The sequence below is a fragment of the Elgaria multicarinata genome, chromosome 2 (genome assembly GCF_023053635.1).
Source record: "Elgaria multicarinata webbii isolate HBS135686 ecotype San Diego chromosome 2, rElgMul1.1.pri, whole genome shotgun sequence".
Taxonomy (NCBI): Eukaryota; Metazoa; Chordata; class Lepidosauria; order Squamata; family Anguidae; genus Elgaria; species Elgaria multicarinata.
Window position 1 is genome coordinate 41,746,899 of NC_086172.1, and position 12,045 is coordinate 41,758,943.

Genomic DNA, 12,045 nt, shown 5'->3' on the forward strand with positions numbered 1-12,045 from the left:
CTGATTTATGCCATGTGGCAATTGCATGTATGACAATGTTAAGTTACTTACAAACATGTGACTAAAATGAATACAGCACACAAGAACAATGTTAAGAAAAACCAGATGCTAGCAAAGAACACCAATATTGTGTTTGATGATCCTCTGTCTCTAATGATCCTAGAATTTCCATTTTGTATCATTTCCAAGCATGTTTACATAAAAACTAGAAGTAACATGCCGTCAGCAATAAACTTGGGGAAAGGAATTAAAAAGGAAGGTTCCTTTCCTTTTATTTCACTGGACGTCTAGAGATCACAATATTACTTATAAATACACTACACGAGACATTTTTCATGTGCTTGTGATTGTTCACTCATGGAAGTTCACAGATCCTTTTGACAATGTCATCAACTCCAGTGCCTGTCTCATCATTTTAAAGTTTTATTCCGCCATTTTCTAAATCGCCAAAAATGCAATAATAACTATCAACCATCATCAGAGAGGTGGTGTACTTCTGGAATTATACAATATTGTAGCACCACCTACTTACTGTATAAATGAAACATATGGAACTTGCTCACAAAGGGCATGGGGGGGGAGGGGAAGTGTGTGTGTTGTGCTAATCGTAACCCCACAAAGACTCGGGAAGACGAAGCCCTGATAAGGGTATGGGATTTTGATTTCAATGTAGACAAGTGTGTTTCATCCAAAAGGTGAGTTATTCCAGTGGCTTGAAGCTCCTACACACTTGCTAATAAGATGTGTACCTTTTGCTAGGTAAATTGATCTCCTCACATGATAATAAGGGAGCCATTTAAGGGTAGGCAATCACTCCTTCCCTGTTTCAGATTACATGTGAGTCGTCCTATGACTTGGGGCATGTCTATACCTATGGGTGTAGAGGGCTGGAGAGGGGGCGATCCCAGACTTACCTATTTCTGGGATCATTGCCCTGTGTCTACACGTGGCATGCGACATCCTGGGAGGAAGAGGATGTTGCGCCCACCTTTCTTTAAAAAAAAAAAAAGGTGCGCAGGAGCGCTTGATCACAAAAGGTATGGGTTTTTTTTAAAAAAAGTCCTGCTCCCTCCCCCCCCCCCCGATGGGCGCGTTGCTCCTAAGGAGCTCCGTGGCCTGTACCTGGTTCCCGGCTCTTTGCGGTTACTCGCGAGGAGCCGGGATGAAAATGGGATGCCCGGTCACACCTCCCGTGGTCTCAGGATCATCCTGGGACCACGGGAAAAACCAGGATTAAAGTGTAGGGCCATATCCCGGGGAAAGAAAGGGATCATCTCTCACTGCTCCCGGGATCCCATATGCATGATGTGGACACACAGGGACGATCCCAGGACAGGACAATCCCCAGGATATTGCCCTGTCTAGTTATGCCCTTGGCCTGGTGAGTCCTGGCAGGCTGTTACAATGGGTTAAAATCTAAAGTCATACAAGTAGACTTCCATTCTCACAACATGGTTCTCTGTTGCTCCCACCACCCTGCAGCACCCCACACAGCCCTGAAATTTATGCAGGGTGGTCTGGAGTGGTTCTGGGGTGGGTGCAAGTGGCTTCAGGAGGGAGAAAAATCTGTTCCTCCAGCAGTTTCCGATCCACTGGCAGACAGCCAAAGTTGGATACAATCCAATATCTCTGATTATTAGGAAATACTAAACTGTCATCATAACAAAATGTTCTTGAAATACACTGCCTTGTTTTTGCAATTTAGAGTGCAGTCCTATGCATGTTTAGACAGAAAAATGTTCTACAACTCCAGAGTTCCCGAGCCAACTTGCTCCCTTAATCTCAAATATATCTGAAAACATTCCTTTGAACTTTACTGTGAATCTTGCCCTTTTACTGAAACCTGAAATGGCACCCTGGTGTTACATTTAATACAAATCAAGGAAATGGACAGATAGAACTTCATCAATCCTTTTTGATTTTGCATTTCCTTTTCTTAACTAAGTATGAGTGATGACAGTTAAGTCAGATGGAGGAATTGGGGAGGGGGGGGGCTATCTACAAAATGATTAAAATGTCAACCTCCTCTCCACTGCCACCGCCCCCAGCTTTTAATGAGAGGGCACCCTGTTGAATGTCAGAAAAATTCTATGTTTGGAAATGCAAGGCGTTTGAAATATGAATCTGCTCAGTGTTTTCTCCTCGAAAATGTGTGCAAGATTTTCTAGCACGTAGAATGAAGAATAAGTAGCATCCCCTTAGATTAGATTTCAGCCTCAGTAGGTTTCAGATTTTGAAATCCATTTTGTAGACTTCGTACATTATACATATTTATACACAGAACCTACACTTGAGTTCAAAAACTCTCTTTGCATCTTAAGATGTCACAAAAAGGCTTATGGGATTTTTCCTCCCCAGATGAGCATTAAAGACTGGATGAAAACTCCATGGAAACAAATAAATGTGGAACAAATGGCTGTGGACCTTCGAAGATTTGCAAAGGTGATAATTCCCTTCCATTCTTATATTGTATGTATATGCAATATGCACTGTATTTATCGAACTGGCAAACTGATCTGGCAAACCAACTTTTGCATGCATTAATGCACACAGTGATGATTGCTTCTGTAACTGAAGTGGTATCTAGTACCTGGTAAGAAAGGCTTTCAGCTATACTTACTTATATTGGTTTAACAGTAATTACTCCCCAACAACAGAATCCAGGGAACTGACTTCCATAAGGACCAGAGATTGTAAAAGAAGCATGCCCTCAAGTTAAAACCCATTTAAAAATCCTACAAGCCTTTCTACACAAGGCATTTATTGTAGGGTGACCATATGAAAAGGAGGACAGGGCTGCTGTATCTTTAACAGTTGCATAGAAATGAGAATTTCAGCAGGAGTCATTTGTATATATGGAGAACCTGGTGAAATCCCCTCTTCATCACAACAGTTAAAGCTGCAGGAGCTATACTAGAGTGACCAGATTTAAAAGAGGGCAGGGCACCTGCAGCTTTAACTGTTGTGATGAAGAGGGGATTTCACCAGGTTCTCCATATATACAAATGACACCTGCTGAAATTCCCATTTCTATGCAACTGTTAAAGATACAGCAGCCCTGTCCTCCTTTTCATATGGTCACCCAAATTTATTGTGTGTGGTAGTTTTCAGGTTTGCAAACTTATGATAGTCTGCAGGTTTTCAGGTCATCATCCTCTAGGGCCTCTCCTGTCCTTTGCAACCATTTTAGCAAGGTGTTGTTGTTCTTTTTAACAAAGAAAATCTGGTATTGTTGGTGAATGGCGGGATAAAGCCTCGTGCAATTGTGCAATTCTGCTATACCACAGCACCACCTGGTGCTTGTGTAATGGAACATAAGGAAAGGAATAGAAAGAAAAAACCCAGAAAAATTCATGTATAAAGGAGCTGATCTTAATCCTGCTAAGAATCTGGAAACTTCTGTCTTGATAAAGTGGCGGGTTAAAAGCCTTATGTGGAAAAGTACAATACTGGGTCATAGAAGCATTTTCCAACCTGCTGCCCTCTTCATGTTTTGGATTTCAGCTTCCATCATCCGCAGCCAGCATACTAATGGTTAGGAATGCTGGGAGTTGTAATCCAGGCACCTGGTTGCTTTATAGTATAGAGCAGAACTTCTGGCTGTTAATAGTTTTTGTTGCTGTGTTCAGAGTTGCTGCAAAAAAGGCTGAGAAATGTTAATAAACACTTATACTCTCCAGCTGAAACCTCTGTGCTTGAGGACATAAACTGACTCAATTACAGCAGCCTACAGCTATGGCAAATAAGTCCAAGAATGGTAGGCAAATATATCTGGCCATTTTCCTAAGTTCTGTTCAGTCAACAAAACAGGAGAAATTCAATGCATGGTGGGGGTCAGGATTGTGCCTGCTGGCCCTGTTTTCGCTCCCATGCAATGATCTGACCAATGCAGCCAATGCATGTAGCCAATGCATTAGGAAGTTGTGGATATGTAAATTTTGTCCCTGCATTGATATGTTCCTGCACTATTGCAAGGATCACATTGCATGGACAAAGCCTATATATGTATAACGTTTGTGCATGCAGGTTTCGTGCAGAAGAGTAAAATGAAGCCTGCAGGGTAGTGGAGAGATCTGTAGGTGTGATTTTGCCCCTTCCTAGGGATGTAAGGATTTTGTAAAACTGTTCTATCTGCCTTTCATGGATTGACAGGTGCCTTTCATTCCATTGCCCACTCATTGACAGAACTGCTTTTTTCCCCATTTCCCAATTTTGCGCAAATTCACACTTGTGCAGATGTGCAAATTCCACCAAAATGCACATTTTCATGCTTTAGCCTTTGGGATAAGTGTGCATTTATGGACAGTAGTTTTTATTTTATGTATTTTTTCATGACTAAATTTGCGTAAAATTCCAGAAAGTAAAAAAAAAAAAAAAAAAAAGGTCCGCAAGGTCATAGAATCCATGTGACTTGGGAAAAGCTGTCCACTGTGGAATCCATGTTGGAATCATACAAATCCAAGCTCAATTGATTCCATTGTGGGTTCCTCTCTCTCATCCCTCCCCATCCCTTCCCTGTTTCCCCTGTTTTGGTCAACTGAGTGAGCCTAGTCAGAAATGCTGATTTTCAGTTGCAGTAATCTTCATTGTTCAATACCTTCCCAACTGAAGTGTTAAGAATGACGTAGCTCTGAGTGATGAGATCTGGCCTCCTGAAAGCGTGAACGTTATTTTTTTTAAAAGCAATGTTGTATTTCACAGCTACCAGACAATACTGCTTTTCTTCCTTTCTTTTCATGGTTTCTATCCTATATAGGATATGAAGATTCTGGATAAAGAAATACGGGCTTGGGATGTATATGTGGGATTAGAATCAACTGTGAAGAATCTGTTAACCTTCTTAAGGGCTGTGAATGAACTCCAGAACATCGCAGTTCGGAAAAGGCACTGGCAGCAACTTATGATTGCAACAGGGGTATCACTTTTGGGCTTTGCATATGAGGGCTTTACACAGGTAGGGTGATCAAATATTGTGGTGCAAGTGACTTGTTTTCTTTTCAATGCCTAGGTATGTTTTGTCATGAACGAAGACACAACACTGGGAGACCTTTTAGCTCTTCAGCTCCACAGGGTGGAGGATGAAGTTAAAAGCATTGTGGATAAAGCTGTGAAAGAAATGACAATAGAAAAGGTAGGATGTAGTCCATAGTTGGGGACCTTTTTTCAGCCCGAGGGGCGCATTGGCTCTGTGCAAGCACATCAGAGGGTAGCAGGCAGGGCCATAGCCCAAAGCGGGTGAGGCTACCCCTTACATCTGGCATGTAGCCCCCATATATACTGTCCCAGAGCCAGGTTCAAAGATCTGGGACGTCTTGATGAGAAGGGATGATTATGTCATCTGCCACATCCCTCAAGCTTCTCTGTTCCCTCTGAGCTTACCGGCAATCTTCTCAGTAGCTTTGGGGAAATGGATTTTCCCAGCAACTGTCTATTGTTGTGAGCTATCCTTGTTGTAAAGCAAAGTATTTTGGGGTAGCTTGTTCTTTGAATGGGTAATTAAATCCCTTTAGCTTTACAAAAGACCTACATCTGGTGGAAATGGGAACTGCCGTTTTGTTTATATAGACCAAAACATTGTTGGACTCTCCTTGTGGGCATGGCCATAGGGACTGTTGTGATGAGCCCCTGCAGTACAGAATTTTCCACTACGACACTGGCCCACACACACCTACACACGCCACCATGGCTTTTATAAGAAATCGTCTACAGTCCTATTGCCATTATAGTCACTCGAACGGTGAGCTTAATGTTAAGAGAATCAGGACTGCACTTGTCAAAAAACAACTGGATCCTTCTGATTTTTTGTCCCCCCCTTTCCCTCCCCCAGGCACTCATGGAGCTCAATCAGACATGGAGTGTTATGGATTTCTCATATGAACAACATCACAGCACGGGCACACCATTGTTGAAATCTGACAAAAACCTCATCGAAACGCTAGAAGACAATCAGGTAATGACGCGTGTTCAGGATTTTCAAGGCATTATCTATGTTTGCTATCTAATTAGACATTCATCCAAGTCTTAAAGCATTTTGTCATTAGCAATGGATTGTTGCTAAGTTCATCAAGGCCAGGATAAAAGAACCCTGTGCATGTCCTCTTGCATCCCTTAGATTCTCGCCTTTATTTCCCAGAAACATTGGAGCTATTACGTTGAATAGAAAGTGCAGAATCTGTTATGGTTTCATACAATAAGCATTTTATTTTGAATGAACAAGAGATTAGTTTTACAGTGTACTGCTGCCCTCAGCATTTCAAGAACGACTGCAGTTCTAAAGACGAAATATATTAACGCGATTGTAAGTCATTGGAAGAATCCCTTGAGAGTTTATATTAAATGGGAACAATGCCTCCCAAAATTTCCATATACTTTTTAGGATATTTACAAAAGAATGTGAATAGTTTTATTAAATTAAATATAAAGTTGTTTTTAATCTACATTACAGCCCTCCTGATTTCCAAGCTTAAACCACAGTTCTGAATATTTATGAAGGTTTTTTTTAAAAAAAAAAGGGGGGGGAGAAAATATGCAGTGGGTTTTTACAAATGCACAGTTTCTGCAAGAGAGCATGATGCTACATTTGACACTACATGTACATCTATCTCTCAGGCCTGGTACGTAATGCAGCCACTAGAATGCTTGTGTGCATGCATGGAGAGCTAGACAACATATTAACCCTGATACTGTACCGCTTATATTGGCTGCCCATTCGTTTCTAGGTTGGTTTCGACCTTTAAAACTTTGGACAGTTTAAAAGCAGGTTATTTGAAGGATCAATCTGCATTTTACAAAAAAAAACTATTGTTCTGGTACAGGGCTGAATTGTTAGACAATCTGTGCTTGCTGAAAGCAATGGTTATAGGTAAAAAGACTCTGGCAATAATTTGAGGATATTTCAGCCTGGCTGAACTTCCTCTATAGATAAATTGATTTGGGGGGGGGGCTATTAAAAACTACAGCTATGATGTACTCTGATTGAAGTGAATTATGTACTGGGTGCTTTATTTTATTTATTTATTTATTTATTTATTTATTTATTTATTTATTACATTTTTATACCGCCCAATAGCTGAAGCTCTCTGGGCGGTTCACAAAAATTAAAACCACAATAAAACAACCAACAGGTTAAAAGCACAATTACAAAATACAGTATAAAAAGCACAACCAGGATAAAACCACGCAGCAGAAATTGATATAAGATTAACATACAGAGTTATTTCATGAGCTTAACTAGGTTTTATGTGGTTCTCACTATGAGGAAATTACAGAAACCATGTCAGAGTATGAGAAAACTGACATTAATTAAATGACAAGTCACTATACCCTATGGCAAATTATTGCCAGGTTTCGTTCAACATAAACAGTTGTCTACAGCAAGCCTTTCAGTTATGCAGATTGCATGCTTAGAGCATATGCTTCAGATATAGTAAAATATGAATGTTATTCCTTTATTTCTAATGTCCAGGCATGAGTGCTGATGTTTATGTAGCCAAAATGGCACCACCACACACCAGAGGGAGGTATCAATGGGTTTGGTCACGCCCCCAAGTTGTTGCTGTTTTTAGAAGAAAGCCTAAGAGGACTCACACACACACACACACACACACACACACACACACACACACACAAGTGCTAAATCAAGACTGAGCGTGCTCAGTGGCCATTGAATACTGATTGACTGTTAGGAGAGAGCTAGAAAGTTAGGCGCAAGGAGGAATGGAGTATTGTGGATGGGGTATGGCTGGCTCATTGGAACACTGAACAAGAGCACTCTGTTGCAGGTCCCAGTTGTTAATAATCATATTACTTCTTAAAATGAACATGCATGTAATTACTATATGGCCTTGTTTCAATATTATTGCAGGTTCAGCTTCAAAACGTCCTGATGAGTAAATATGTGGAGTATTTTTTGGTCGAGGTCAGCAGCTGGCAGAAAAGGTTAATGGTGGCAGATATGGTTATTTCGATGTGGCTGGAAGTGCAGCAAACCTGGGCCCACCTCCAGAGTATCTTCACCAATTCTGAGGACATACGGAATCAGCTTTCAGAAGATGCTAGAAGATTTGAAGGGATTGATCGAGATTTTAAGGTATGAGCAAGACTCCCAGTCTTCCTTCCTTCCTTAACGATAGGAGAGATTGAGAGGGGGGGGGGAAGGAACACATATCATAGAATCATAGAATAGCAGAGTTGGAAGGCGCCTACAAGGCCATCGAGTCCAACCCCCTGCTCAATGCAGGAATCCACCCTAAAGCATCCCTGACAGATGGTTGTCCAGCTGCCTCTTGAAGGCCTCTAGTGTGGGAGAGCCCACAACCTCCCTAAGTAACTGATTCCATTGTCGTACTGCTCTAATAGTCAGGAAGTTTTTCCTGATGTCCAGCTGGAATCTGGCTTTCTTTAACTTGAGCCCGTTATTCCGTGTCCTGCACTCTGGGAGGATTGAGAAGAGATCCTGGCCCTCCTCTGTGTGACAACCTTTTAAGTATTTGAAGAGTGCTATCATGTCTCCCCTCAATCTTCTCTTCTCCAGGCTAAACATGCCCAGTTATTTCAGTCTCTCTTCATAGGGCTTCGTTTCCAGACCCCTGATCATCCTGGTTGCCCTCCTCTGAACACGCTCCAGCTTGTCTGCGTCCTTCTTGAATTGTGGAGCCCAGAACTGGACGCAATACTCTAGATGAGGCCTAACCAGGGCTGAATAGAGAGGAACCAGTACCTCCCGTGATTTGGAAGCTATACTTCTATTAATGCAGCCCAAAATAGCATTTGCCTTTCTTGCAGCCATATCGCACTGTTGGCTCATATTCAGCTTGCGATCTACAACAATTCCAAGATCCTTCTCGTTTGTAGTATTGCTGAGCCAAGTATCCCCCATCTTGTAACTGTGCCTTTGGTTTCTATTTCCTAAATGTAGAACTTGGCATTTATCCCTATTAAATTTCATTCTGTTGTTTTCAGCCCAGCACTCCAGCCTATCAAGATCACTTTGAAGTTTGTTTCTGTCTTCCAGGGTATTCGCTATCCCACCCAATTTTGTGTCATCTGCAAATTTGATAAGCATTCCCTTATCAAGGGAAAGAGCCTTTTTGCTGTTGTTAAATGGAAACAAGAGCAAAGATTTATTTATTAATTTATCTATTTATTTACAAAAAAAGATTCCTGATTGATGATCAGTAAAGAAAGGAGGATATTTTGGCATACCTGTTTCCTGGGGTTTAGACACAACCCTCCCTCACACATGCATTGTCAAAGATGCAAAATGGGGGCTAGGCTGCCAACACAGTTGAAGCTGTTGTCTGTCTAGATTAGAACGACATTAAAGGACTGCTACAGCATCAGAAACCCAGGACTCTATAGAACAAAACCCAAACTGTCAAGAATGCACATTTAGAGCTCCATCACACCTACTTTTTTTCCTGGTATGCATCCATGATTTCCACTTTCATTTCATTAGTGCATCAGGTACTGGTCACTTTCACGTGCATGCGTTGTTGCACTATTTCACCTTGTTTACCTTTTCACCTGCGCCGGTTCATGCTTCCAGGTATCACCACCCCATCTCACCCCTTTTCCTTCCCCCTCCAGTTCACTGGTTTTGTAGTTGATGGACATTCTGATGGACGTGGGCACCTTATTATTATTATTATTATTATTATTATTATTATTATTATTATTATTTGTATACCGCCCCATAGTTGAAGCTCTCTGGGCGGTTCACATAAGATAAATATACAAAGTTTAAAAACCACAAAAACAAGCAAAATACACATAATACATGTTCTCCAGTTTAAGCCAAACAGATCAAACCCTTTTAATAAACGATTGTGCAAACTGTTTACACTGCACAAATAAACTAATGATGATGCATAGGATGTTGAGATAAGATAGAGTGGAGCCAGAGACAAAGCAGGGAGGATGAGGTAATAATAATAATAATAATAATAATAATAATAATAATAATAATGGTTACCCGCCTCTCCCTCTTGGATCAAGGCGGGGTACAACACAAATGCAAACACCATAAAATACATATAACTAATTATGTATTAGTATGTATTAGTCCCCCCCTCCCTTTGCTCTGGCTTTGTTGTATAAAGTTTAGCAATTTAGCATTTCTTTGGCTGGGCACCTTGTACAGTGGGCAAAAAATAAGAGGGAAGTTGAAACAGGTGGATGATAGAGCAATGAGAGTGGGGCTGGAGCAGTGAAAGTCCATTTGATTAGCCGACTCTCAAGTCCCATTGATTTCAAGGGGGCTAATAGCAACTAACTTACAATGCAATTCTATGCATCAGTATTCAGAAGTACATCCCACTGAGTTCAATGGGGCTTACTTTTAGATAAGTGTGTATAGCTTTGAGTCTGGATCCCACCCTTTATGTGATTTCTCACATTAACCACATGAAGTGAGTAATTATTACAGATTTCCCAACAACGTATCCAACACTGCCTAAATTTCATTTTGTGGCAGAGCAGAGATTTGAACTTATTCCACATCCAGATACAATACTGATTATAAAAGAAAGAAAGAAACTCATTATTATTATTATTATTATTGTTATTGTTATTGTTATTATTTCTTTTTTTTTCTCCTCTTGGATGCTCAGGAACTTATGGCGGTGGTGGTGAAGACAAAAAAAGTGATTGAAGTAACAAATGAGATGGGATTGCTTGAAAAATTGGAAGTTCTTCAACAAAGGTTTGACTTAAGTGGATCTAAGCTCCCACATTTAAGTGGCCAGTGCTGTCAGTGTGATATCTGCTTAAAGATGCTTGAAGGACTTGATCTTTCTGAATTCCCATTCAAACTGACCTGAACAGCACCTCTCAGACTAAAGTGTGGTTCAGAACTTAATTCCATCCTTAATTGCATCCATGTTGCAACCTAGTTCCCAGTAGTTTAAACATATAAAATACATTTTAAAAAGTGTATTTTTAGAGGAAAGTTCGTTTAGAAATGTGTATTTTGCAAGAAAGTATATTTCAAAATACATATTTATCAAGCATGTATTTAAATGTGAATTTGCAAAGATTTTTGGGGGTTGGGGGGAAATCAGGTTGGAATTGGGGATATACATACAAAAGTGACACAGGCCAGAAATAAACTTACAGTATAATCCTAGGCTTGTCTACTCAGAAGTAAGTCCCATTGAACTCAATGGGACTTGTTTCCAGATATGGCTTGCACCTTAACTTGCCCACCCCTTCCTTGGGTATGGCTAAAGAACAGGCCAGCTGGTTGCTTCCATCCCCCGCCCCACTACCTCCCACTATCCTTTTCTTTCTTTTCTATAAAATATGAGGGATGTGTTTTTCTACATGAGGCATTTATTATGCCCTCATGATTCCCTACACACACTTCCTTGTGGGTTATTTAGACAATGTCATGATCCTCCAGTTTCACCTCTATTTTTTAAGAACAGTGTTTTTTAGAGCAGGGAAAATGGGCTATTAATTCTGAAAGCGAAAGAAAACATATTTTCCTACCTATGTAATTGCAATATCCTGCTATAGCATAGCACCACCTATCGGTTATCTAGCAGAAAAGCAGGAAAAGGAAAGCTTTCTGTGTAGAGCTCAGATATCAATTCTGTGACGAAACAGAAAGTAGATACAGCGATTAGAGCTTGATATTTCGTAGACATGTTGAAGCAAAGTCTCTTTCCTGTGCAATCTGATGCATGGAATAAGTCGCGAGTTAATGATGCATCTTCCTTAGTAAGTTCATTTAGAATTCCGACTATAGTCGTTCTAAGGCATTCACGTATTTAATGTGTGAAGGCATTCTAAGCAAAGAGAATGATAATGGCTTTTGTTGTGATTTTATTGTTCCTTATGTCTTACTATGTTCTCAAGATGCTTGTCTATATCTGCAGAGGAAGGGGCACTGGGAGAACCCTACCATTAGGCAGAGTGAGGTAGGCTAATGTTGGGAGGTGGCAGCATGGTGTTGGGAGGACAGAGCTGTGTGTCACACAGCCTGCCTACACCCCCTGGGTCACCCTGCTGCGTTGAAGTGTTTGGGAGGATGCTGTCCCACCC

At 40.8% G+C, this 12,045-nt stretch overlaps 1 protein-coding gene across 1 annotated transcript in view; it reads left to right on the forward strand.

The window, feature by feature from the left end:
• Nucleotides 1-12,045, forward strand: part of LOC134392233 (dynein axonemal heavy chain 11-like) — a 232,744-nt gene that overhangs the window by 22,045 nt on the left and 198,654 nt on the right. The window contains exons 10-15 of the mRNA XM_063116377.1: nt 2,359-2,442; nt 4,757-4,915; nt 5,009-5,131; nt 5,828-5,950; nt 7,865-8,089; nt 10,611-10,702. Of these exons, the coding sequence (XP_062972447.1) occupies nt 2,359-2,442; nt 4,757-4,915; nt 5,009-5,131; nt 5,828-5,950; nt 7,865-8,089; nt 10,611-10,702 (806 nt within the window). The remainder of the gene's footprint in view (nt 1-2,358; nt 2,443-4,756; nt 4,916-5,008; nt 5,132-5,827; nt 5,951-7,864; nt 8,090-10,610; nt 10,703-12,045) is intronic.